Genomic DNA, 27,236 nt, shown 5'->3' with positions numbered 1-27,236 from the left:
CTAATAGAACATTTATAATCAGAACACAAAAGAGAGATTGCTATATAAAGAAAAAAAATGTCATCATTTACAAAGTACTATTCATTAGCTTTAACTTTACTTTAATTCTGACAATAGGCTATTTGGTTTTTGAAATTAAATTGTGTGCAACAAAAAAAATTGTGTGCTGTGACGCAACGAGCTGTATGTGATACATGATTTGCATGCATGTGTATTTTTACGCGAACACCGGCCAGATTTTAGTGAACCATATTTCGAAAACAATGTCTAGTTTGAAACAAACTCCCTTGACTTGCAGTGGACATACTCGTCCAGTTGTTTTTCTAACATACAGTGATGTAACCCCATTTGGTTACTTTTTGATAAGTGCATCAAAAGGTGAGTAAAATCAAAAATATATACTTGCATGTATTCGGAACAAACCATTTTCGGATATGAATAATTTTAGCAACATTGATTAACAATGAGATGAAGAATAAGGGTAAGACAGGTTTTTCTAGCATCAATCTAAACATTAGATAATTCTGTTAATCACCAGGGGTCGGAAAAGGGCCCAATTTCCAAATCCAAATGGCCTCTATTCTTTCAGGCCCGTCGTCACGATTTTTTGATTGGTGCTGCCAATTTGGTAGATTTTAGCCAGAATCTAGGGGGGTATGGGGGCATGCTTCCCCGAAAAATTTTTTATTCTAGGATGTTCTTAGGGGCGTTTTCCCATATATTTGGCACATTTTACAGCCTGTCGCTAGAACATGTTATAGTAAAATGTCGATTTTTTTACAGATTTAAGTGCGTCGTTAGTTTTAAGGGTGAAATTTAAGGTTTTCATAACGGACGGACAGGTGAACATAAAAGATGAATGCATATGTAATTGATATTTGGCGAATGAAAAATAAACATTCTAACACTATTGGAACTTTTTCTATATAAACAAAGAAGGCCCGAAGCGTGTATTATTCTACAACAATGCACTCGCCGTTCTTATTATCTCCCTGTGTATGTTCACATTTATTCTTCTGAGCTCTGAGAATATCCTTTCACTGGTAGCATTAGCAGCAGGCATTACTAACAAATTCTTTAACAACACAATGACCTCTGTTCATGCACCGATTGTTTTGACACAAATTTCAAAGCGTCAATTAGAGTAACAGTACTATTTCCTGATTTGTCAAAATGTGAACGTAGCAGCTGAAGCTGCACCTATAAGATGTCTCGGTTAATATCGTTGCCATATAAATCACAAACAAAAACCAAGTTTTCTAGTGAACGGTCTTCAAAGGTTGTGCGGTCTTAATAAATAAATCCTCCACGTTCTGAAGTACGCGATATCTCGGTTGGTCAAATCTCTCTTTAACACTGGCCATGGCAAGATCGATTGCTTCAAAATACTAAAGCCGGAACACGTCCTGTTCTGTTCTGTTCTGTTCTGTAATTATGTAATAGAGTAATTGAATGAGTTTATTACTGAATTTATGTTAGGAGTTGAATGGAAATATATTATGCGAGCCTCTGGCGAGTATAATATTTTATTCAACGAGTTCAATAAATTCAGTTATGAACTTACACGAATTCAATATTCTTTTTATTACATACCAAAAATAAGTACCCTTTGAAGTGAAAAACAACCATTTTTCATTGACGCCCATAGAAAAACGCTAACATTTAGTGTGTATAACGCAAATGACGTCAAAATATATGCACGGCCGTGCAATACGTACCATTTTCACGGAGTCGCAAAGACGGCACAGATATGTGATAAAAATATGACTTTTGAACAGTTGCCGTGTACAATCAATAAAATATTATCAAGTTCTCGGAGAATTCAGGCATACTAGTTCAAGATATTCATAATGCACATATATATATACATGTATATACGGTGAACTGTCCGAAGTCACGTCGATCTCAATTAACTTCACATTTAACTTCATAGGACCCCTACATATACCTGGTCAATTAACAGTGTCCATTTGTTTCTTCGCGTCATGTTTGTATGTTACCGCGTATTGCATAAGGGGCCAGTTAAGTGTCAAATTGCTTATCAGCGGTGCGTGTTTTTTTTTTATTGTTTTTTTTCTTTTTCTTACTCATTTTTGGCCAAAATATTGGTCCGGCCAAGACCGGACCGGCTGGACCATCGACGACGGCCTTGTCTTTCCCATTAAAATAGTAACCAACAACGGAAAGCCCCAACAACAACCAAAAGAGTCAAAATGTTTCCAATTCTGTGAAAAATTTGACTGTTTTTACTTAATATTTCTTATTGAAAAGTGACAAGTTTAAATAATGATAAAGTGACGGGTTTTAATTATGATCATACACATGATAAAAATCTATTTTAGTATTTAGAGAATGTTATAATTCAGGTTTCTGGTATAGATGATGTGGTTTAATGCCCATTGAAATTACTTGCTTTTGTATAAGCATATAAGAGAATTTTTATATCTATGTAAGTCCAGCATTTTCCATTCTGAGAGATTGCATTAGAATACTGCATATAAGTACATGTAACACTGCTCATGTGATTGTAGCTAAACATGAATCACATGACATAATGAAATGCTAGCCACTGTACTTTTCCGGTATGATTTTCAGCAGTTGTCAACTGAATTTTCAATGAATCCCAGCTCAACAAATCAAACTGTTGTCATATTGAAAATTATCTTTTTCATTGTAGATGGAAAACCAATGTTGCGTCAGGGTGACACTGGTGATTGGATTGGAACATTTGAAGGACATAAAGGGGCTGTGTGGGGAGCTACCCTCACTAGAGATGCTTCTAAAGCTGCCACAGGAGCTGCTGATTTCACAGCGTAATAAATTGTTTTTAATTACTATATTGGATTTCCCAATTATGGCGACCCAGATCCATTCCCATATTCTACCCAGTAATAGTAATCTAAACCAACATAGTGAAGCCAAGGTGGTAATAGACTAATTAATAGCAGTTGGAAGGGTAGTTTTACAATACACTGTGAGCACATACAAGCAGTTGTATTAGTTTAAACATCTCTGTGTAAAGTTGATTGTAAAGAATGTTCTTGCCCCTTTATTTTAATGACTTTCAAATAATTATGTTATTTTGCCTAATTATAAATAATACTAATTTTATGTAATGATTCATGATCAAATTGAAAGTAGAGCTCAAACAAATGAATTCTGTGATGAGAACCAGTGTTTAAAGGGACTCCACTGAGGTTTAAAAGCCCTAAAACATAACATTTGAATTTCTTACATAAATGAGCTGGGACACTTCAAACAGAAATATATTAAAATATAGTAGGAAATATACTTGGAAATAAATTGAAAATTGTATTTTTATGCTTCTCTTAGCCCGATTTGAGTGAAAAGCGTTTAAACACATTTTGGGTAATTTTTCTACAATTTGAATAATTATTCTGGAAAAACGTAGTGCGCGAATGATATGAAATTTTGCACAAAGATTAGTGGTCTAAACCTACAAAGTTTTTGAGGATGCTATAAACTATTAAAATGTAATGATAATGTATGGATTTGAAAAAAAATTAAACCTTCATTTCGTTCATGTACCTGCTTATTTTGAGGTGTATTCTTTTGTTTTCAGTAAAATTTGGGATGCTGTTAGCGGTGAAGAGTTACACACATTCCAGCACAAGCATATAGTTAAATGTGTTGATTTTTCTACTGATGGAAACAGACTTTTATCTGGAAGTCAAGAGAAAATTCTCAGAATATTTGATTTGGAAAATTTAGATAGTGGTAAGAATGAAAATTTAAAGTTATAATACGATGCCCATCCTCGAGTAAAAATATATTACTCTTAGTTTATTGAAATCTATAAAAATTTTACTGAATATGTCTTATTTGAATAAAAGAATGAATAAACTATATGTAAGTATGGGAAACTGCAGACAGGTTAAATTGGTCCTTTCTTATACACTATGTATTTATTTATTGTGACCACCTAGTGACCTACAAGTAGTGTGTAGAATTTTAAACATAACATATCTACTTTATGTGAAGTCATAACATGTTTATTTTATATTTATAAAGAGACTATATAGCAATTATTAATATTTTTTGATATAAAGTTTGAGCATATGATATCTTTAAACAGTTGTAAGAATAAAATACATGTAGATACAAACTTAAGTTGATTAATACAAGCCTAACATTTTATGTGAAAAAGAAAAGTTCTGGAGATTTTTTTTAAAGAAATATTATTCCTCAGGTAAGATGAATTTTTTGGGTTGCGAGGATGATTTTTTAACGAGGTTTTTTGATAGAAAATATTTGTTCTTCGATTGGTGAATAAAGATCAGCTGAAAAAAAAATCTAGGAAATTTGATAAGTTATTTGACAAAGTGTGACAATATTAAGTTTTTTATTTACATAATCATTTTATTAAATGTGAACTTTGAAGAATCTGTTTATATTTATAGAACCACAATGTTTTTCTGGACATAGTGCTTTTATAAAGAATGCAGTGTTTACAAAAGATGGGAAACAAATAATCAGTGCAGCGGAGGATAAAACTATCAGGTATGTTCATGTTTAAAACAACAACAAAAAACCTATGAAATACAGTTTACTTGTTGAACATTGAAGAAGGCTTTTATTCCTTTTACCACTAAAGTAAAGGCCTCATTACTTGTATACATTGAAGTTGAATACAGCTGAACTATTTAATATAAATTTTGCTGCGGATTTAAGATTTTTTTCCAAATTTTCAATATAAAGTATCCTACAAAATTCAGTTAATCATAAATGAATTATTTCAGCATTTAACCAGTATTGTTATGTCTTGTTTGATTTTTAGTAAAATCGGCTTTGTATAGGTCCTTCTTTACTTGTGCCAGTTGTGGAAGAAGACCTCAAAGTCCCCTTCAACATTCCATAAAATAGCTCGATATCTCCAGTGATTTTTTTCCTGTATTTTATAGCCGAATAAAGACTGTTTCCCCTAGCCCAAAATAGATATATTTTCCTCTCAAAATGCTAATATTTTCTCCTAAAATGCCCTGTGCACATTCTTCACTTAACAGCAGCTAACATATCAGCTAGAAGACAGAAAGCTGTCTCTGCTATGTACCATTCATGTTAAATTGAATTGAAATTCTCAGGTTTTAGAATTTGATTTTCCCTTTTTCTGATTAATTGCTCCCCTTTGTTTTGAAAATTGAAAAAAAAACTGATCTCTCTCACATTAAAGAATCCAAGTCACTGACGAGATTTGAACCCAAAGTGGTGAGGTGCAAGTGATTTCATTCTGCAATTTTTATCACGTGACCACAGAGGTTCCTTTACCAATATTAAAATTTATAGTATGAACAGATGTAAATTTTTATATTAGTCACAAGTTCAGAATGTAAACTCATTCCGAATGACTAGTGATTCCTAGTGTGGTATCATCGGGACTTGTAAGATATCTGTTAATTTGAGCTGCGTTGTGTCTGTGCTTCTCTCGTCAGAATTTAGGGGTAAAGATGGTAAAGTTATCACTTGTAGATACAAACTTATGTATCAATATATATACTAAATGTTTCAGAGTATGGGATATATCATCAGGCTCTGAAGTAAAGAAGATAGATCTTGAAGCAGCACCCACTAGTCTAGAATTGTCACATGATGGTTCGGTTGTCACAGTAACTTACGGCTCTACGACCAGCTTCTGGAATGCTGAAACGTGAGTGGTGGTTATTTCATTTTGTATTATGATTTTATTTAGTCATATTTGGAGATAAAAAAAATTAATTTAATCTTATGTCTTCCTGGGCTAATCATACTTGTATAAAGAAGAAAAAAAAAACCATTGCTACTGTAGTTGGACTTGAATCTACAATCCCTTGATTGAGGGACTGACAAGAGTAGGAAGCTTTAGGACACACATTAGGAACTAGAGCACTTCTTTTAGCTTTAGTTTTATTAGATGTAATGAAACAACAATTAACATTATCTTTGTTCATAATCAATTCTAGCTTAATTGTGCTTATATAAGTTATATGTGAAGTTCAAAGATTTTTTATAGGACAGGACAAATAAAATGTATTAAGCATGTATATTGACATTTTGTGTGTTCTGCAAATTACTGTTTATATATTTACCTTATTTTGAATGCTCATAATGATAATTCTAATTCAGTGCTAGAATGTGTGTCATAAATTATTTCTTTTTTTAGGTTTGAGAAATTGAGAGAATTTCAGTCACCTACACAGATTAACACAGCGTCCCTACATCCTGATAAAACTATATTTATATCTGGTGGTGAAAACTTTATCATGTATAAATTTGATTATGAAACTGGAACAGAATTAGGTAAGTCAAAGAAAAACATGTACTGTATGTGTAGAAATTAGGGGTGTAACAATACAGCAAAAACTGTATTGCAATATATTGCCATTTTGCTGAAGCGTATTGCAATATATTGCAATACGTATTGTCGTGTATATGTTTTGATGTAAAGATGGAGTAACATTTATATATTATTATTATATGTATATATTTTTAGTAGAAACTTAATAAAAATGTAAGGAATAAATAGAAAGTAGTGTCACACAATTTGATCAACAAAACTAGTCGCGTGTGACCTTTCACATCTGGGCCGCTTATGTAAATTATGCGGCCGCTTATTGACTTTCAAGTGTACTAGTTGTCGGATACTTTTATCTTACGTTGGCGCCAACAAAATTTGCCAATTAAAGATTTTATGTGAATTTGTACAAAATTAGAAGGCAATTAATTGAAAATGATGATTTTTATAAAATACCAGTTTTCCAAAAATCGTACCGCGGTTCGAAATTTATTTTTTCATATTGCAATATATCGGTATACCGGTAAACCGTTACACCCTTAGTAGAAATATTCGCGGGCTTCAAATTTTCGCGATCTTCGCGGTGACATTCGATCCGCGAATTCATGTTTAGCGCGAATATTTCTACACCAATAATTTCTTAATAGTCATATTTTCGCGCTTCTGTAGAACAATGTACATGTATATCAGTATGTGATATGCTTTCAAACTTTTTATGTAAATCTTCACCGAGTAATTGGGTTTTGTTTTCCGAATTATTCATCATTTAAAATCGTTTATGTTTGTGTTTTTTAATTGTTTATTCAGAAAAACCAAAACATGATCTGATCAGATGTCAAGACTTTTATGACGCAAACTGTGAAAACAATATGCACGTTAACGGGCATTCTTTTGTTTGCTAAAATCTGTCCGCTAGACAATGTCTTTTTTTCTGTACAATAGAGTATCGTTTGACACCTGGTATTGAAAATAACTGTGAACTCCCACGATGATTACAGTAATTTTCCTTTTTTAACCAGAGTGGTCTACGCGAATTTATGATTTTAGGCAGTCACCTCCGCGAATTCAAAATAGCGCGAATATTTGTATAGACCCCCAAAGTGGACCTTTCCGCGAAAATTTGCTTCCGCGAATTTAAATACACATACAGTATACCATACTTTGTTTAACTAATATGGTGATTACTTAGACATGAATAGTTTTTAGAATGGAAAGTTATACATTTCCTCTATCTATTTCTCTTAAATATAGCTTTGAACTATACTAGAATCTGGACATGTAAACAGGTTTCATTATTTTGTTATTTTAAATGTTGAGATCTGCTAAATCAGACGCTAGGGAATTTGGCAGTACCTTGCCTTTACCACTGCTGTTCTTGAACAGTTAGTGTTGAATGAACTTTAAATTTCTACATTTTACAGTTTCAAATAAACTAGCATGCAGGTCCAGGGATGAGCAGGTTCAAACATCAAAATGCATTACAAAAATTTTGCTTTCCAAAGTTTAAAGAAAATGTCTTGTAACATCAATTGATTTTCTCTTTTAGTTCTTAAAGATACCTTCAGATGAATATTGTCTGATATTCTTTTATGTAGCTTAACTATACAGATGGATTGTTGTCACTCTGTCAAAAAAAAATATTGTTGAAATTTTATACAGCCTTTCATTTGTGAAATCTATTATTGAAACCATCAATAAGAAAAGTAAAAAGGGATTTGTATCAATAATATGTTTTTGAAAAATGTATATGTAATTTAACATTCTTTTATAATTAATTAGAGAAAAAGAAAATCATTTTTGTAAAAATTAATATAACAGAAAAATCAGGTTTTAATTTTCTATTTGTTTGATTACAGAGGCATTTAAAGGTCATTTTGGACCTGTGCACTGTGTAAGATTTTCACCAGATGGTGAAGTTTATGCGAGCGGGAGTGAAGACGGTACTCTAAGACTGTGGCAGACCACCGTCGGCAAAAATTATGGACTCTGGAAATGTGTTCAACCTGAAGAGATAACTCAGAACTCGGATTCAACACCAACCAAGCCAGAAGCTTAGCATATAATGACTATCACTATAATGTTTCGATAATACAGTGCTAATTGTTGTACAGTCAAAAATGCTTTAAGTAAAGCTATCATTGACTGCAATTAAACATTCATTTCATTAATTTTGTGAACATGGATCCTAGTCTTATTATCAACATGCTTCTGTTTGTGTTTTTTTTTTCAGGACAGAGGCATGTATTGTAAAGTAAAGTTTAGGAGAAAGATACATAGAAATACTGTTTGTGACTCGGTCAAATGGAAGATGCAATAAATGTAAAGATATTAGAAAGATCTGATACAGTTATTATATTGTTTTATATTATATTGCTATCACATAAATGTAAGGAGCATTTATTTTTATGACATCATTTTACTTTTTTTTTTGGGGGGGGGGGGGGTTAATGCCCCCAGACATAGTAATTATGTTAATGACATTGGTATAGTTTCTTGAATAGAATAATGGGAGTACAAAAAAAATCTCATTTGTGATAACAACTGCAGATAATGCATTGGCATTTGTACTAGTTAATAAATATCAAATTTCAGAGATTGAGGTAAACATTTTTGTCACATTAAACAAACATTGTTTTCAGGTGCCAGCAGCAGCAAAATTGTCTTTTGTTAAATACATTCAAAGTACTTTTTTTTACAAAGAATGTCAAGTATAAACACTTTTTATTTATTTAAGTTAAAAGCAAACAAATGTGTTTGAATCTTTACTTTGAATCTTTATTTAACAATATACTAGTTTATCCTTCACACTGTGATAATGTTAATTAATCTATGTGTAAATTGAATTTTTGTATTGTCACTGTCTGCCAATCACAAAACTTGTCCGGACTACTCCTCAGAAACTTTTGGTGCAATTTCATCCAAACTTTACAGGAATGATCAGTACAAAGTTGTAAGCATTTTCTAGTCCAATGAAGTTTAAATTGACTTTTTCGAAGAAAAATTTTGAGCTATTACTGTCTGGTTGTTGTTGCCATTGCCGTCCAGAAACTTTAACATTATTGTTTTCATTATTTCCTTATGGATTGTTTTCATACTGGAACACAACAACTCTTTGGACAAGACCTTCAAGTAGATCAGACTGTCCTTGACCTGTAAGATCATTTGTTTGAATTTTGTTATAATTGACAATAACTTTGTAATTTGTAAATTGGTTTGTCTTCTTACTCAGACACAACAATCCTTTGGCAAGACTTTAAAGTAGGCTAAATTGATTATGACCTTCACTCAAGACTTCGTCATTGAAGGTCAAATTAATGAGTCTTGCTAAATTTTTGTCATTTACAAATGAAATGTCTTCATATTTGGACACAACAATCCTTTGAACAAGAGCTTTAAGTAGACAAAATTGATTATGACCATCACTCATCCTTGACCTTGAAGGTCAAATTTGTAATTTTACAGTTTTTGCTATAATTGACCCCAACTTCATAATTAATCCTTTCATTGTCTTCTTATCTCAGCGCAATAATCTTTGGGCCAAAACATTAAATTTAATTGAATTTGACCGTGACCTTAATTTCACCTTGACACTTAAGGTCAAATTAGTGAATTTTGTATCAAGTGGTGATAACTTTGTTATTCATTTATGGATTTGATTTATACTTGAACAAAAGAACACTCATTTGTATGTGACAAGATCTGTATGTAGGATAATTCAAATATGACCTTGACTGTCAAGGTCAAATTATTGAAATTTGCTTAAATTGTCATAACCTGGATATTTATTTACAGATTTGAATCATGCAAGGACAAAAGAACCCATGAAAAAAAAGGTGTTTAATTATTCTGATATGACTATGACCTTTAATTGATTTTGACCTTCAGGGTCAAATTATTGCAATTTGCTTAAATTGTCATAACTTGGATATTTATTTACAGATTTGATTCATGCAAGGACAAAAGAACCCATGAAAAAAAGGGTGTTTAATTATTCTGATATGACTGACCTTTAATTGATTTTGACCTTCAGGGTCAAATTATTGAAATTCGCTTAAATTGTTATAACTGTGTTATTTATTTATAGATTTAATTCATAATTGAACAAAAGGACACACTTGACAAAAGCAACATGATTAATTCAAATGTCATCTTGACCTTTAATTGACAATGACTGTTACAAAAAATGTTTTGTAGGAGTACTCTTTATTATAATATTCTTCCTGTGCTGTGCTTGACTTTAGAAATAATAAAAAGTCAAGCATGGCCCCTGATAGGCGATGGCTCTTGTCAGAGTTTAATCCTTTAGTGATTTTGATTTATAAGTTTGAACGGACTACTTCTTTTATACAACTAATGCAGTTTGTATGAAACTTAACAGGATTGATCGGTACAACATGTGTAATTGTTTTTCTCATTGGAATGATTTATGGCCCTTGAATAAAAATAGCATTTTGGCCAGTTTAGAATGTTTGTTTCACCTGCTACACAATAGCTGCAACACAATAGCCTTGACCTCAAAACAACTGCTTTATTGGCATTTATCAAGCGATACATGTGATCACTGATCGCTCTTGTTTTGCATACTATTAACAAATTCCTTTATTCCATTTTTAGCTTGACTATTTAAAGAATAGGATGAGCTGGAGTGTTATTGTAGTTGTGTTGGCGTCGGCAACACATTCTGGTTAAGTTTTGCATGCATGTTGGTATCTTTAAAACTAATGAAGAGAAGGGTTTGAAACTTCACATATATACTTGAAAGCACAGTATGTCTGACTGTCAAAGGCCAATAGCTCTTATATGGATTCTGACATAATTATTGCCTTTTTAACTTTGAATAATCTACATCATCCAGGCTCTTGTTTTACTATAACTGACAGAGATGTTTAGCATGCATACGCTGTTCTACCAACAGCTCTTGTTTAAAAATAATTTGAAAAAAAATTTCCGTTTCTATTATTTTGCAATTATTCATGTTTTTTTTTATTCGGCCATCTATTCACATATGATATGACATACAATTTACCTACAGTCCAACGTTGATTATTGGAGTTGCCGGGGACTGAAAATTTACTTCAAATAATGGATTGGTCGAATAATCAAAATCTGAATATAGAATATCATACAAACATTAGAATACCAGATTTCCCTTTGTTGTAAAGTATTTCTCTCATAAAATGGTAGGTAATATATTTTTCAAAATGTTTCATATTTTTAGAATTGGTATTTGACCTTTTATCTGCGGAATTTGTGTACTGGACTTGTCCAGTTACCATGTTTGGAAATGTCCATTTTCAATTCAAGGGATATCAAGAGAAAATTTTGAAGTGAGCCAAATGTTTAGAGCCTGGTCAGACTGTACTGATACCTCTGCCAAAAGCTTATAACTTTCAGTTCCATGTCAAGGGTAGTATCAAAATGATTGTATATTGCAAATGATTTTGTCAAAAAGATACATATCTGTAATTACAGTGTTTTAACTCAATATTTTGGTTAAGTCTAGCAAAGAAAAACACCATACACAATCAATAGCACCAAGTTATAACTTTCATGTACCAACTTTATGTTTCTCAAATGTATAACTTCAGGTTTATTATATACTGCTGGCCTCTCAATGTTAATATTTCCATACTAAAATCCCTTTGAGACTAATATATAAATATATATAAACTTTTCAAGACTCACAGGGGAACAAGTTTATTCTATAATTGTTAAGATTAAACATTGTCACACATTTGTAGTATTTTTGGAGCGATAAATAACTGATACACATACATACATTTAAAAGCACATTTATTAACAAATACATGTAATTTAACCAATTCACTCAATATAAATGTATCTGTTGACATGCAACAGTTTTCATCATTACTATTTTTTCTTTGCTGTTAAAAGTCAAGAACTCTTGTTTTCACTACAATAAATATTACATTGATTTGAGAGACTTTAACAGAGGAGTATATAGTCACTTGACTTCAGATAGAGGCGGGGCTTATTCTGCAGGCTCAAATGTGTAGTGAATTTGTCTCTCGCCACTTGGCAGAACTCTTCCTCGAATGTAGCGGCCTACTTTAGCATAGGGATACCAATCTGAGTACTGAAAAAAAAAGTATTCATGTACATAATAACATGTGAAAGGACATTATATCACATAGACAGGCATTTTGCCAATATTACACACATGTAAAACAAAGGGCTATAACTGTGTCAAAATAATAAACAAGATTGCATTTGAGAAAAATGCTATGCCACCACATTAATACAACACTAAATAGTAGTGTAGGAACAGATTTTTTTTGTTTCTATACAATTTTGAAGATTGTCATAATGCATAGATCATTCTTATTATCAGATTAGTGGTTAAATCTGTTGTTAACTCAATAAAAGATCAGAGTAGGAATATATCAATGCCCTCCAGTCTAGTGAATTTGGTGGTGAAGGTCATATTTCACACAGCCTAAATTTCATGACTACATCAAAGGACAACACAGTAAGACACTTTGTCAAAATCTAGGTCAGCTGATATCAAAGTTCACTTTACATCTTAATCTGTGCACATGGTTCAAATTTCATAGCTGTACATCAAAGGACAAGAAAATAGGTCACATCATCAAAATCTAGGTCACCTGATATCAAAGTTCAATTTTACAACTAAAACTGTGCACATGGTCAAAATTCTATTGCTGTACATCAAAGGACAAGAAAGTAGGTCACTGTCCCCTTGGGCAAGGCAAAATTTTGGACCCAAGGGTTTAATTCAAAACAATCTTGATACAGGTCCACCAAACAACATTTCAAGTCAAATATCTAAGCTGTAGCTTTCTCCCATTCAGAAAACATTTGTTTTATTTTCTGTTTTTACTATGTGTACATAATGAGAATCACTGCCCCCTGGGCAGGGCCAATTTTGACACCAGGGGAAGAATTTGAACTTTGGTATAGGAGCTATAGATGATATTATATAGCAAACATCAAAGCTCTATGCCTTGTACCTTCAGACAAAAATATTTTTTATTTTTTTACTATATGTACATAATGAAAATCAATGACACCCGGGGCGGAACCAATTTTGACCCCAGGGCTATAATTTGAACAATCTTGGTAAAGGTTCACTTCGCAAAGTCTCATGCCATATAATTTACCTCTAGCCTTTGTCAATTCAGAGAAGAAGATTTTTCAATTCAGAGAAGAAGATTTTTCAAGCTTTTACTTTATACATATAAGGAAAACTATCGCCTCTGGGGCAGGGCAATTTTAACACTAGGGGCATAATTAAAACAACTTTAGTACAGGACCCATAGATGATATTATATACCAAATATCAAAGCTCTTAGCCTTGTACCTTCAGACAAGAAGATTTTTTAATTTTTAACTATATGTACATAGTGAAAATCAATGTCCCCTGGGGGTGGGGTCAATTTTGACCCCAGGGCTATAATTTGTACAATCTTGCTAGAGGTTCACTACATAATGTTTCATGCAAAATATCTTAACTCTAGCCTTTGTAAATTTAGAGAAGATGATTTTTTAAGTTTTAACTATATACATATAAGGAAAACCTATGGCCCCCGGGGCGGGGCTAATTTTGACACTAGAGGCAAAATTTGAAAAACTTTGGTAGAGTACCTATAGATGATATCATTTAACAAATATTAAAGCTCTAAGCCTTGTACCTTCAGACAATAAGATTTTTTGATTTTTTACTATATGCATATATTGAAAATCAATGACCCCCGGGGCGGGGACAATTTTGAGCCCAGGGCTGTTATTTGAATAATCTTGCTAGAAGTTCACTTCACAATGTTTCATGCAAAATATCTAACCTCTAGCATTTGTCAATTGCTAGAAGAAATTTTTTAAAAGTTTTTACAATAAGTTTTTACTATACCCATATAAGGAAAACCAATGACCCCCGTGGCGGGGCCGATTTTGACCCCAGGGCTATAATTTGAACAATCTTGGTAGAGGTCTACCAGACAATGCCTTATGCAAAATATCTAAGCTCTAGGCCTTTTGGGTCTTTACAAGAAGGTATTTTAAGTTTTTACTATATGTACATATAGTGAAAATCAATGACCCCCGGGGCGGGGCCGATTTTGACCCCAGGGCTATAATTTGAACAATCTTGGTAGAGGTCTACCAGACAATGCCTTATGCAAAATATCTAAGCTCTAGGCCTTTTGGGTCTTTACAAGAAGATTTTTTAAATTTATTGTTATAATTCCTTTTGGTTGCCATGGCAACCAGATTTCTGCATGGAATGAAATTCTTTGAACAACTTTTGAAGCCCTTCACTCAAGGATCAATCCTGCCAAGTTTGGTTGAAATTGGACTAGTGGTTTTTCACAAGAAGATTTTTTAAGTTCACTATAATTATAATCTATATAACACACACACAAACAAACACACACACAGGTGAATTGCTATATGCCACCGCATCGCAGATGCTGCCGTGGCATGAAAACATAATGAATGACAAAGACCTGTCATTATGCTCCCAAATACATTTGGTAACAATACTTCCATGAAAGTCTCCTTGAAATCCCTAGAGAAATGTAACAAGAGGGCAGAGATGGCCCTAGATTGCTCACCTGATCAATTGAACTCATCCGAGCAATTACTTAGACAAGCATCCTGACCAAGTTTGATGAAAATAGTCTAACAAGAGCTGTCACAGGAGACAGCAAAGCTCTACTAATAAAATACTGGACGCAGTAAGGAAGATAAAAATATGAAAGAAAAATCAATTATGTATAATTATGTATTAGTTATAGTAAAAAACAACATTTGTTAACATAAATTCCAGGGGAATTATTCTGGAAATAGTCACCCTAAAGTTCTGAACCTGGTCAAACAACATGTGTGTAATGATAAGAAATGTATATTTGAAGTTTGATGTAGATATCTTAACAAGATGGCCCTAGATCGCCCGCCTGATTGATCGAACTCATCCAAACAATTACCTAGACAAGTATTTCTGACCAAGTTTCATGACAGGTGAGTCAAAAATGTGACCACTAGAGTGTTAACAAGAATTATCCATATTTGAACAGTGTGACCTAGTTTTAGACCCCAGGTTACCCATATTCGAACTTAACCTAGTAATCATCAAAACAAACTTCAAGAATAATTTCCAGGATATTTGGATCAAAACAGTAGCCACTAGAGTGTATACAAGATACTTCTATTTTTAGCTCCTGTGATGTAGGTTTTGACCAGAGATGACCCATATTCAAACTTGACCTAGAAGTCATCAAAGACAATCTTCATGACCAATTTCAAGAATATTGGGATCAAAGCTGCAGCCACAAGAGTGTTAACAAGATTTTTCTATTTTTAGCTCCTGTGATTTGGTTTTTGACCCAAGACGACCCATATTCGATCTTGACTTAGAAATCATCAAAACAACCTTCTTGATTACTTTCAAGGATATTTGGATCAAAACTGCAGCCACTAGTGTTAACTAGATTTTTCTGTTTTTAGCTCCTGTGACCTAGTTTTTGACCAGAGATGACCCATATTCAAACTTGACCTAGAATCATCAAAACAACCTTCCTGGTGAAATTCCAGATAACTGCAGCCACTAGATTGTTAACAAGATTTCTATTTTTAGCTCCTGTGTCCTAGTTTTTGACCGGAGATGACCCATATTAGAATTTGACCTAGAAATCATCAAAACAATCTTAATGGCCAGTTTCCAGAATATTTGAATCAAAACTGCAGCTACTAGAGTTAAAACGAATTTTCTTTTTTTAGCTCCTGTGATCTAGTTTTTGACCGGAGATGACCCATATTCGAACATGATCTAGAAATCATCAAAACAACCTTCCTGACCAATTTCCAGAATATTTGGATCAAAACTGCAGCCACTAGAGTGTTAACAAGATTTTTCAATTTTTAGCTCATCAAAACGGCAGCCACTAGATTGTGAACAAGATTTTTCTATTTTTAGCTGACCCATATTTGAACTTGACCTGTATTTCTTTGGGACAAACATTCTGACAAAGTTTGATTATGATCCAATCAAAACTGTGACTGCTAGAGTGTTAACAACATAAATGTTAACGACACACAATGCCAGACAACACCCAATCACTATACCTCACCTCCTGGTCAGGTGAGTTAAAAAACAGAACATAAAAAAAGTCTATTTAAGCTTAAAAGTCTAACCTTAGGGGCATGCTAAATACAACTTTAGTAGAGAATCAGGTAATGCTACATGTCTATATTTTGAAGTCTATATTTAGCTCTTTAGACCTAATCACACTGGGAGACAAAATACTACTTTATTCACATTTTGCTCTCTTTACAACACATAACTGGCCATTCAGTCCTACTTTTTTCAGTTGTTAATCATCTAACATGTTTGACATTAATAAATACAATGTAACTATACTGTTTTCTGATTTAAACATTTTCCATTAGATTGCCATTGGTCATAATACTCTTACTTTCACACAAGAAAAAGATTTCTTACCTTTGAATTTAGCATACCATATTGTGTTGAATATATCCATGAGACAAGGATGAACATATATATAGTAACAAAAGTACAAATCATTTTCCATCTGAAATTAGAGAAAACTGTGAATCAATTAAATGTACATGAATCATTGTTACAATAAGAAATATGGCAACAGATTAGTGATTACTGTGAAATCACATAGACTTGTGGGTATGAAATTTGTTGATATTTTTTAAATTGAACCATTAATGGGCACATAAATCCGTGAATTTTGCATTTGTTAATAATGAAGATTCTTCAGAAGATTTTTTTGTTTGGGTCTAAAATTCGTGGATATGCCTACCCACAAAATCCACAAAAATTATTGTACCAAGAATATTACTGATTTTACAGTAAATGTTTTAAAATTTGAGACTATGTCATGTGACCATAAATGGTTCATTACATTAGAATAATGATAAAGATGGCACTGATATTCTGAGAGCGCTCATTTAAAACCTATTAATAGAAAAGGTCATAAATTTTCAGTGCAGAAGGTCAGTTGGTCACATTGGGACAGGGCCATTTTCCATAAGACAATGATTCGCCCCAAATAGCTCAGCTTGAAACCATATTTTGTTAAAGTAATTAAGATTTAAATGTGTTTTCCTCTATGTGTTTTCCTCTATGTACATGTGTACACTAAGTCTATGTGAACTAAACAACATTTCGGCAGATCTGTTTTGATCCTTGGGAGATGTTCAACTTTTGTAGAGGAACACAAGGTTTTACTATATACCAAAACAAAGCTCTAGGTATTTAGGTTTCTGAGAATAGGATTTTTAAAGATTTTATTTTTAAGTCTTTCTTTAATAAGACCCTGTGACCTTTTTATGCATTAGACTGAAAGCATTTGTACAACTTTGGTAGAAGACCACCTAAGGATCATGAAGTTTTGTCAAAATAAACCATGTCGCTAAGGAAGAGATTAGTATAAAGAAACTGTGGATAGAGACCTAATAAACTAGAAAATGTGTCCATAGGACACGGATGCCTCCACACGTCAATGTTCTGTCAATCTTATGACTCTAGGTCAAATATTTTTTGGACTACATGTGCAACAAGTTAAAAACTAAAAATCAACAAAGAGCCATAATTCTGTTAAATTTGGTTGCAGCAAAAATTCCTTCCTTTACTACCATCTACACATTTAGGTTGTTCATCCCTGGAAAATTAAGCAAAACCTGTCATCCGGTTAAAGAGGAGTTGCGTTCACAAAATTTCTACATAGCATATAGTGAAAAAATCAACAAAGGGCCATAATTCTGTTAAATTTGGTCGCAGCAAAAATTCCTTCCTTTACTACCATCTACACATTAAGGTTGTTCATCCCTGGAAGTTTAAGCAAAATCTGCCATTCGGTTTAAGAGGAGATGCGTTCACAAGATTTCGGGACATACGGACGGAAAGACGGACGGACGGACAAGTGCAACGCTATATGCTCCCATTTTGTGGGGGCATAACAACACACAAGTCTAGACAGACATCAAGCTCTCACAGAAGATTACCTGTAAGCACTTTGTGCTCAAGTAGGCCATTATAAATGGCAATAATAGCATGTATACCTAAGATTCATTGCTGGAAAATTTCCTAAGTTTTCAATGCAAAACTAGGTCATTGGATAACATTGGGGCAGGGTATTTTATTATTTGTAAAATTTTAGTAAAGATTCACTAGCAAATGCTACATGCCAAATATCTAAAATTTCTAATGATGATTTGTCATGCAGTAACATGTGACCCTAATGCAGGACAGCTTTATCTTTAACTCTGAGGCAAAGATTCGTATAACTCTTGTAGAGTTCCTCTACCCAATGTTCTAAGCTCTCAGACAAGTAGTTTTGGTGTGGAAGATTTCAATGTGTTATTTCCTTTAAATAAGTCATGGTAAATTATGACGATCACAAGTTGATGCTGCATGCTAAATAAATTAAATTACAAAAGCTGCATGATGGCCCAATGTCCCTAATGCAAGGATGGGATAATTGTTCTTACTGATATAATGCTCTCTTTCTCTATAATTTAGGCACAATTTAAGTTCTTGTACTTGTATTAACATCTCAAAAGTATTTTCCAAGCAATGTTTAGCATTTAATACACAGGTATGATAGAGATGTATAACTTGTAGAGATTCACTGCTAGAAATTGTCATACTTTTTCAATACATGTAATAAGGTCATATTTGGGCATGCAGTGATTTTTCTCACTTAACTGGGAAGAGGCCTTAGCCTCTTGATTTTTGGAAAAATTATCGCTAAAATTGCTGATTTGGGAAGTTAAAAAGCTGGTTTAAGTCCAGATTTTTGGGAAAACTGCATTATTTTAAAGAAAATTTCAATTGGAAAGAGGCCTTTTTTCGGAGTCTGTTATATAAGTAGGAAAATCACTGGCATGTCATTTTTGATCCAAGCAGCATAATGTTTAGAACCTTTATAAAGGCCCACTAGGAAATACAACATAATAACATGTCAAATATCTAAGCTCTAGTCATTGAGGTGCCTTAGTAAAATACTTCTTATCATCCTATATGCAAGTAGTATGTTAGTGTCTCTGGGGCAGGCAATGCCTTAACCAAAGGGAATGATTTATAAAAGAAAAATTGTAGATATCTACTAGGCAATACTGCATGCTAAATATCTAAGCTATTGGCAGTGTAGTTTTACACAAAGGGTATTGTGTTTTACTACAAGCCAATATACAGTAAGTACCGGTAAACATCCAGGACAGAGCCAATAAAACCGCCAGGAGCATGATAATCATTTGCGTGATTTTTGTATAGTCTATCTTAACTAAAAGATCACTAAGGCTGTGCCCAGTAGTATGATTTTTCTAGCTTCTGTAGAAGTCAACAAAAGGCAATACTATATGCCAAATATCTAAGCTCTTTTTATTGTACAACCTAAACATATTTTAATATATAAATGTATATAATCTAAGTGACACCTTGGGTGTGGCAAATTTTGATCCAAAGGATATGATTAATATGTACATCACTTTTGTACAAAAACCACAAGGTGATACAACATGCGGCCTTCCAAAATGTTTAAGCTTTGAGAATTGTAGTTTCGAATGAAAATGGAAATACTAATCAATAATGACAGTCAAGACAGTGTGCAGTCCTAATAGCTCACAATGGCATTTAATTTTTCTGACACAATAAAGGTTTTTATATTTAAAACAATGCTATATACTTACGGTTTAGTTCTATAGTATTTAGCAGGATCACTCTTATCTGCTACTAATGACTCATGGTAGATGTGAAGCTGAAAAATAAAACAATAAAATATGTAAATCATATTATAATAATTGAAAAAAATCCCTCAGTTTGCTAGTTGATTGTATTTGCTACCTAGTGACTTGAAAACAATATTCATAGTGACTTGAAAACAATGTTCATAGTTACTTGAAAACAATGTTCATAGTGACCTGAAAACACAATTCATAGTGACTTGAAAACACAATTCATAGTGACTTGAAAACACAATTAATAGTGACTTGAAAACAATATTCATAGTGACTTGAAAACACAATTAATAGTGACTTGAAAACACAATTCATAGTGACTTGAAAACACAATTCATAGTGACTTGAAAACACAATTAATAGTGACTTGAAAACACAATTCATAGTGACTTGAAAACACAATTCATAGTGACTTGAAAACACAATTCATAGTGACTTGAAAACACAATTCATGGCGACTTGAAAACACAGTTCATAGTGACTTGAAAACACAATTCAAGTGAATGGCACACTTTCCTTAACTTGTTACCATTTATCTTTTTATAATATTTTGTATAATGTACAAAGGGGCCAAAGATTAACTTGACTCAAAATAAACCTTGTACTGATAGTTCAATTACTTTATGACCAGGGCATTAAAAGTACAAATCCAAAGTAGCTCATTCAGAGTTATCTTCATTGATTAATATTATTATAATAATATGTTGTATTCTATTAAAATAACATTAACTAATTAATTATAAAATGGTCAGAAAAATTCATATTGAAAAACTATAAAAATCAGATTGTTCATTTATACCGGAGATGTACAATAAAGCAAACAAGACATTTAAGAACACTCCTGGACTTAAATATAACAAAATACAATTCAAATTTCTTATTTGACCCTGACAGTCGAGATTATTCAAAGGTCAAGGGCACAATCTTTGAACTAATCATCATGTCAGTTTTGTCATATGTGTTCTTTTGTCTAAGAAATGAACAAATCCATAATTTAAATAATAAGGATATGACAACTCAAATTTCAATTATTTGACCCGACTGTAAAGGTACATGTAAGTTGAATGTCGGTTTTATTATCTTGTGTTCTTTTGTCCAAGTTTAAATCAGATTTGTAAATAAATAACATATTTAAGACAATTTAAGCAAGTTTCAATGAATTTACCTTGAATTGACCTTGACAGTCAAGGTAATTCATAAACAAAGTAATAGCCACTTACAGCTTAAATAAAACAAAATTAAAAAATTGACCTTCAAGGTCAAGGTCATTGATAAGTGAAGGTCACGGTCAATTGGTCTACTTGAAGGTCTTGTCCAAATGTTTGTTGTGTCCAAGTATGAAGACAACCTAAACATATATAATTAAGTTATAACCAATTGTAGCAAATATCAAGCAAAATTCAAACATTTGACCTTGAAAAAGTCAAGGTAATTTTTGAATTAAGGTCATTAAAGTTCAGTCCAGTCAAATTGAAGGTCATGTCAAAAGGGTTGTTGTGTCCTAGTTTGAAGGCAACAACAAGACTGTAGCAATAGCTCTTTTTCTGTAACTTACAGGATCTCCAAAGTTTCTTCTCAGCACAGGGTCATCCCAATTTTCATAGGGATCCTTTTGCTCATCACCTATTAATGGAAACTGGGGATAAGTACCATGACCATTACCGTCATCAGGCAAGGGAGTGTAATCTTCTGGCAGTAAACCATATTCCTTGGCTGCAGCTTTTCTCTCTTCTTCAGTTTTTGGGTATGGCTTAGGCATCCAATCTTTATTCCATTCTAAAATATGAAAACAAAAGGGTCATTTAATCATAAAAGCTCCCAAGAGACATATTAAACTAAAGAGTTAATTGTCTTATTCTATCCTTCTATTACTTTTGCAATGTCGAGGCAGACAGATAGAAAAGTTGATTTCGATATACCCCCATTATAACGTTGTTTTGCGAAGGATATAAAAAACATGAGACAATAGTTTTAAAAAGTATGCTTAATCTCAAAAAGAAGCAATGATAGCTAGTTAAACATTTAAACTATGTTTTACAGTTACCAGAATTTGAGTAGGGATTTTTGAAAATACTGGTGTTTCTTTCAGACTGTTAATTTTAATAGAAACAATTCAATAAAAAATCAGTTAGCATTCTCTAACTTTTCAATTAAATTAAATATATTACCTCCAAAAAATGAAACCAGAATCAAATTTTTTAACAAAGCCCTATCACCAAGTCCCCGTTCCCAATCCAAAACTTACTCATTTTTTTACCCAAATCTAAAAACAAATCCCAACAGATGCTCAAAAAATAACATAATTCAACTTCTGAGAAAGATCATACTGTTTTTTTTATACTTAAATTAATGAAAATTTGAGTAAAGTCACTTTTCTCAAATTTTCAAACATGCCACATAATTTTTCCCATTTTAAAGCAGTGGGCATTTACCAAAATTGTTGGAAAACTTAAGACCTTTCCAAAAATGAATAAATCTGAAGAAAATGTTTGTTTAGACTGTACTGTAAGACGTAAAAGACAATTGTAAACAGGGACCTGTAAAAAAAAAAGAAAATAAATAAAAGAAATATTGCATCAAAGAAATTGACACGTCCAATAGGAAACTTAAAGCAAGTGCCAATTATGGATTTTAGTGACTTGAAGATTTAATACAGTAACTCATGTTCCACAAGTGCATTACAGATGCTGTTCCAAAACAAGAGGGCCATGATGACCCCCACATTGCTCATTTGAGATAAATTGCTAGGAGAGGTCACAATTTTTATTTTACAATTCTAAAGTCTGAGTTATGAAGTCACATTTGGTTTGTCATTTTTTACCCAAACTGCATATCTTTTTTAAAAAAATACTTGTAGATGACTGCTACGAAATGCTTTATCAGTAATGACATATACCTATGCTCTTGGCATTGTTGCTTCACAAAAGAAGACCAACATATTTTCCTAAGTGACCCCCAGGATTCCCCAATATTCCTTTATTATCAAAGAAATGCTAAAAATCTCAAGGAATAAACCAGCCAAATTTATCTAATCAATGTAAGCTACATACATACTTTCTCTATATACCTATTAAATAGTGACTACCAGCACTTAAGCCAATGACAATGGCCACTAATTTGGTGCTTGCCTCAGGGATAGAATTTAGCAATAATTTCTACTTGCAAATTTTTGCAAGTGATCAAATGATTAACTGGCAATATGAGGTAGTCAACTGGCATTTCCATATCATGTATCTTATTATTATAATACACAATGACAATGTATTTTGAACATATTATGGTATGACAATTCTTAGGACCTTCATTAATTTTAGCATATTTTGTACTTGATTACACCAACAGCCTGAAATCTCAGAGGTACTGATCTACTTAAATAAATATTTCAGCTTATAAGTAAACACTTTACAGAGGAGTGCTACGCATTTACATTGGACCCTGATAAAACAACATGTGTTTGGCTGTTATAAATAGTCCATCAAAACATACTCACAGAAAAAATAAATAGAGCAACCAAAAAATGATTTTTGTGTCGCCTCTACGGAGTAGTGGCGACATATAGGGATCACTTCTCCGTCGTCCGTCTGTCTGTCCGTCCGTCTGTCCGTCCGTCCGTCACAAAACTTGTCCGGACTACTGCTCATAAACTACTGGTGCAATTTCATCCAAACTTTACAGGAATGATCAGTACCAAGTCTAGTTGTGCATATTGTCAGCATTTTCCGGTTCAGTGATTTTTGTAAGAGTTATGGCCCTTTAATAATTTTTAATTTTAAAGTTTGTCCGGACTTCTTCTCTTATACCACTAATGCAATTTCAATGAAACTTTACAGGATTGATCTGTAGCTCAAGTCCTTGCGCATATTGCACAGGTTTTCCGGTTGAATGATTTTTGGCCAAGTTATGGCCCTTTGACAAAAAGGTGTTTTTTTCTGTGTTGCCAGATACACAAAAGCTTGTCTGGACTACTCCTCATAAACTACTGGTGCAATTTCATCCAAACTTTACAGGAATGATCAGTACCAAGTCTAGTTGTGCATATTGTCAGCATTTTCCGGTTCAATGATTTTTGTCAGAGTTATGGCCCTTTAATAACTTTTATTTTTAAAGTTTGTCCGGACCACTTCTCTTATACCACTAATGCAATTTCAATGAAACTTTACAGGATTGATCTGTAGCTCAAGTCCTTGCGCATATTGCACGGGTTTTCTAGTTGAATGATTTTTGGCCGAGTTATTGCCCTTTGATAAAAAGGTCTTTTTTTCTGTGTGTTGCCAGAAACGCAAAAGCTTGTCCGGACTACTCCTCATAAACTACTGGTGCAATTTTATCCAAACTTTACAGGAATGATCAGTACCAAGTCTAGTTGTGCACTGTCCGTCTGTCTGTCTGTCACAAAATTTGTCCCAACATGAAATTGGCCATCATGAGGCGACACATGTGATTACTGATCGCTCTTGTTAAGTTTTTAAGGTAAACTTCATCAGTTACTGCATCTGGCACAGTAAACATCATCAGTTTCTGCAGCAGGCAGTTGCCAAGCATCATCATCAGCTTAGAAGATATCAATTTTGTAAAAGTCCAAAATGAACAGTCACTTGCAAATAAATGCCAGCTAGAGTAATTTTTACTGGCATTATTAGATTTTAACTGGCATTTTGCCAGTATGCCAGCTTAAATTCGAACCATGTGCCTTTAAATTAAGGTTGGTTAAAATACTGGTGCAAGTAGTCACAACAGACTAAAGATGTTTGTAAAACATGCATGACCCCACATCAGTATATCAGAAGTTGCACATACATGTACATGTAAGGCCAATGTAGCCTTGACCTTTGAGGCCATGAAAAATCAAAATGGTTCATCTTCTGCCCAACACCAATGCTCCTATGGGCTAAAGGCCCATTGGTTGACAAGTTACTGGTTGGAAACCTTCTTGACATGCAAGGTCAATGTGACCTTGAACTTAAAGCCTGCTACCCTAAAATCAATAGGAGTCTTGTAATTTATGACCAAGACTAATGCATCTGTGAAGTTTGAGGGCCCATGGGTTGTCAAAATATTGGTCAAAAACTGTTTTGACATACAAGGTCTTTGTAGCCAAGACTTTGACCCCAAGATCAATAGGGGTCATCTACTTCCTAAAACAAATGCACCTATAAAGGTTTAGGGTAACATGACCATGTGTTCTCAAGTTATTGATAGGAAACAATGTGTGACAGACAGACGTTTCAATCCATTCCCTTCTGTAATTATGAAGATACCAGCTTACATGTACATGCAAAACTTCACCATGAATTTCTAAGTAGAGAAAGGGGCATAAATATGAAAAAAAGCAAACCAGAGTTATGGGACTTGTGCCAATAATGTTAAAGAAGTGTGTGAAGTTTCAATCCATTCCCTTCCGTATTTATGGAGATACTAGCTTACACGCAAAAACTTAACCAAGAATTTTCTAAGTCTAAAAAGGGGCATAAATATGCAAAAAAGCAAACAGAGTTATAGGATGTGTGCCAATTATGTAAGATAATCACAGAGAACAAGTGTGTGAAATCTAAATCCATTCCCTTTAGTAGTTATGGAGATACCAGCTTACATGTAAAAAATTAACCACAGGGACGTCAACACCAAAAATAGGTGATTACAACAGCTGGAGTACTATGCGAATATCTATAGTCTAGCTAAAAATGGCATTTTTTTTCAATTTTGCGTGAAAATAAAATTTAATAATGATTTACATTTGATTCAGATGCCTCACTTGTGTAACCATGTTCGAAGTCAATAAGATTAAGGGTTGACAATGTCTGAGCAAGGTCAGGGTTTCAAGCCGCTCAAGAGGTCTGACTTCCTAGTTTATTTTCTTATTTATTATTTTATTTATTTTTTTAGATAGTTTCTGTGGTAAATGGTCATGTCAGCCCTATACCAACTTGGCCTATGAATAAAATATTATCAACATATTGATGCTTGACTATGCATACTTTAAATGTGATGAAGTAAATTGTCATTTTTTCAACTGAATTGATTAATTCCTGTTATGGTGTAAATTGGTGATATATATTTTAAGGTATTCAAATTTATTGCACCTGATCATTTTCATAAATGATGGTCAATAATTTTAGCCTGTGAATGCAAAGCCAATCAATCATAATTATCACCTGATTAATCTGTACTCATTGTGTTACTTGACAGACTGTCTACGGCAATCTCCTGGATTAGACCCCTATGTATATTTCAGAAGTAAAACTTTTATACAATACGCTACAGAAAACGGAATGAACCATATATATACTTCTGGTTTAGACCCAGGGTCTTATAATTCCAGGATATAGCCGGAAAAAGTATATATACTAACTGGTAATATAATAAAAGAGTGGCTGTGCAAAGTTGACCTTTGCAGAGTTTGTGATTGGCCGAGTTAGTGGTAGTGCCCAGCTGACCCTGATTCGTTTTTGTTAATCCTGTAATAATTAGATTCTAGAAATCTACATTGTTTGGGATTTTTTTACTCATGATAGTGCATGAAATTCAAATTGAAAGAAAATTTGATAAAACTTTTGATTAAAGTGTCACGGTTCAGAACTGTAGAAGATGTGTAAGTGGCCGGATAGCTCAGTCGGTAGAGCCCCGGTACAGTATTCTGAGGGTCTGTGAAATTCAAGGTCTAATTTCAATATGGAACGGGAGTATGTCACGGTTCAGAACTGTTCACTATTTAGGGGAGACGATGTGTAAGCTCGGATAGCTCATTCGGTAGAGCCGCGGTACGGTATTCTGAGGGTCCCAGGTTCGAGTCCCGGTCAGGCTGCACATTTTTCTCACCCTTTGACAAAAGTTTGAAAGCCAAGACAAAAGACATTTTGTTTTATGTTGTTATGAGTTATGAGCAATAGGGCCTAGCTAATAAAAGTAAATATAATGGACGAAAAAATAAGAAAATAATTTATCCGAAATCTAGTGTAGTTGAAGGTCAAACACTTTATTTTAAATTACATAAATTTAATTATGAACAAGTATACGTATGATGTGTTACATAACACATTTTACCTCCTTGTACGACCGCAGTTGATGAGATGCAGCGTGGCTTCAGCAAACAAGCACTATAAACTCGGTGAAGCTGCACCCACCGTCGCAATGCAGCCATTTTAATTCCGGTTCCCAGCTCGGTCAGTAGGAACACTTTGCCGATCAATCATATTCCCCCCAT

At 33.3% G+C, this 27,236-nt stretch overlaps 2 protein-coding genes across 2 annotated transcripts; one reads left to right on the top strand and one right to left on the bottom strand.

Annotated features, from left to right (window-relative positions):
- The first annotated feature begins 208 nt into the window (after window positions 1-208).
- LOC132727578 (serine-threonine kinase receptor-associated protein-like) lies at window positions 209-9,038 on the top strand. The gene is made up of 7 exons (XM_060713125.1): window positions 209-378; window positions 2,678-2,813; window positions 3,584-3,738; window positions 4,422-4,521; window positions 5,528-5,665; window positions 6,158-6,294; window positions 8,146-9,038. Exons 1-7 carry the CDS (start codon window positions 264-266, stop codon window positions 8,343-8,345), a joined length of 981 nt encoding a protein of 326 aa, XP_060569108.1. The 5' UTR covers window positions 209-263; the 3' UTR covers window positions 8,346-9,038.
- Window positions 9,039-12,065: 3,027 nt separating this feature from the next.
- On the bottom strand, window positions 12,066-27,235 carry LOC132727580 (NADH dehydrogenase [ubiquinone] 1 beta subcomplex subunit 8, mitochondrial-like). The gene is made up of 5 exons (XM_060713128.1): window positions 27,077-27,235; window positions 21,591-21,811; window positions 19,988-20,055; window positions 16,767-16,857; window positions 12,066-12,386 (listed from the first exon to the last, which is right to left on the bottom strand). The coding sequence occupies exons 1-5, from the start codon at window positions 27,171-27,173 to the stop codon at window positions 12,282-12,284; spliced, it is 582 nt and encodes a 193-aa protein (XP_060569111.1). The 5' UTR covers window positions 27,174-27,235; the 3' UTR covers window positions 12,066-12,281.
- Window position 27,236: the final 1 nt, after the last annotated feature.

This window comes from Ruditapes philippinarum, unplaced genomic scaffold, assembly GCF_026571515.1.
Source record: "Ruditapes philippinarum isolate M1 unplaced genomic scaffold, ASM2657151v2 ctg2045_1_1_1_1, whole genome shotgun sequence".
Classification (NCBI taxonomy): Eukaryota; Metazoa; Mollusca; class Bivalvia; order Venerida; family Veneridae; genus Ruditapes; species Ruditapes philippinarum.
The sequence above is the reverse complement of the archived record's forward strand: the minus strand, read 5'-3'. Positions and strand labels throughout refer to the sequence as shown.

Coding starts and splice junctions, on each gene's coding strand:
- LOC132727580 (XM_060713128.1), bottom strand. CDS start 27,173: ATGGCTGCATTGCGACGGTGGGTGCAGCTTCACCGAGTTTATAGTGCT. Junction 21,812..27,076: donor AACTGCGGTCGTACAAGGAG/GTAAAATGTGTT, acceptor TTCATATTTTAG/AATGGAATAAAGATTGGATG. Junction 16,858..19,987: donor AAATACTATAGAACTAAACC/GTAAGTATATAG, acceptor CTCTAATTTCAG/ATGGAAAATGATTTGTACTT.
- LOC132727578 (XM_060713125.1), top strand. CDS start 264: ATGTCTAGTTTGAAACAAACTCCCTTGACTTGCAGTGGACATACTCGT. Junction 379..2,677: donor TTTGATAAGTGCATCAAAAG/GTGAGTAAAATC, acceptor TTTTCATTGTAG/ATGGAAAACCAATGTTGCGT. Junction 4,522..5,527: donor GCGGAGGATAAAACTATCAG/GTATGTTCATGT, acceptor TAAATGTTTCAG/AGTATGGGATATATCATCAG.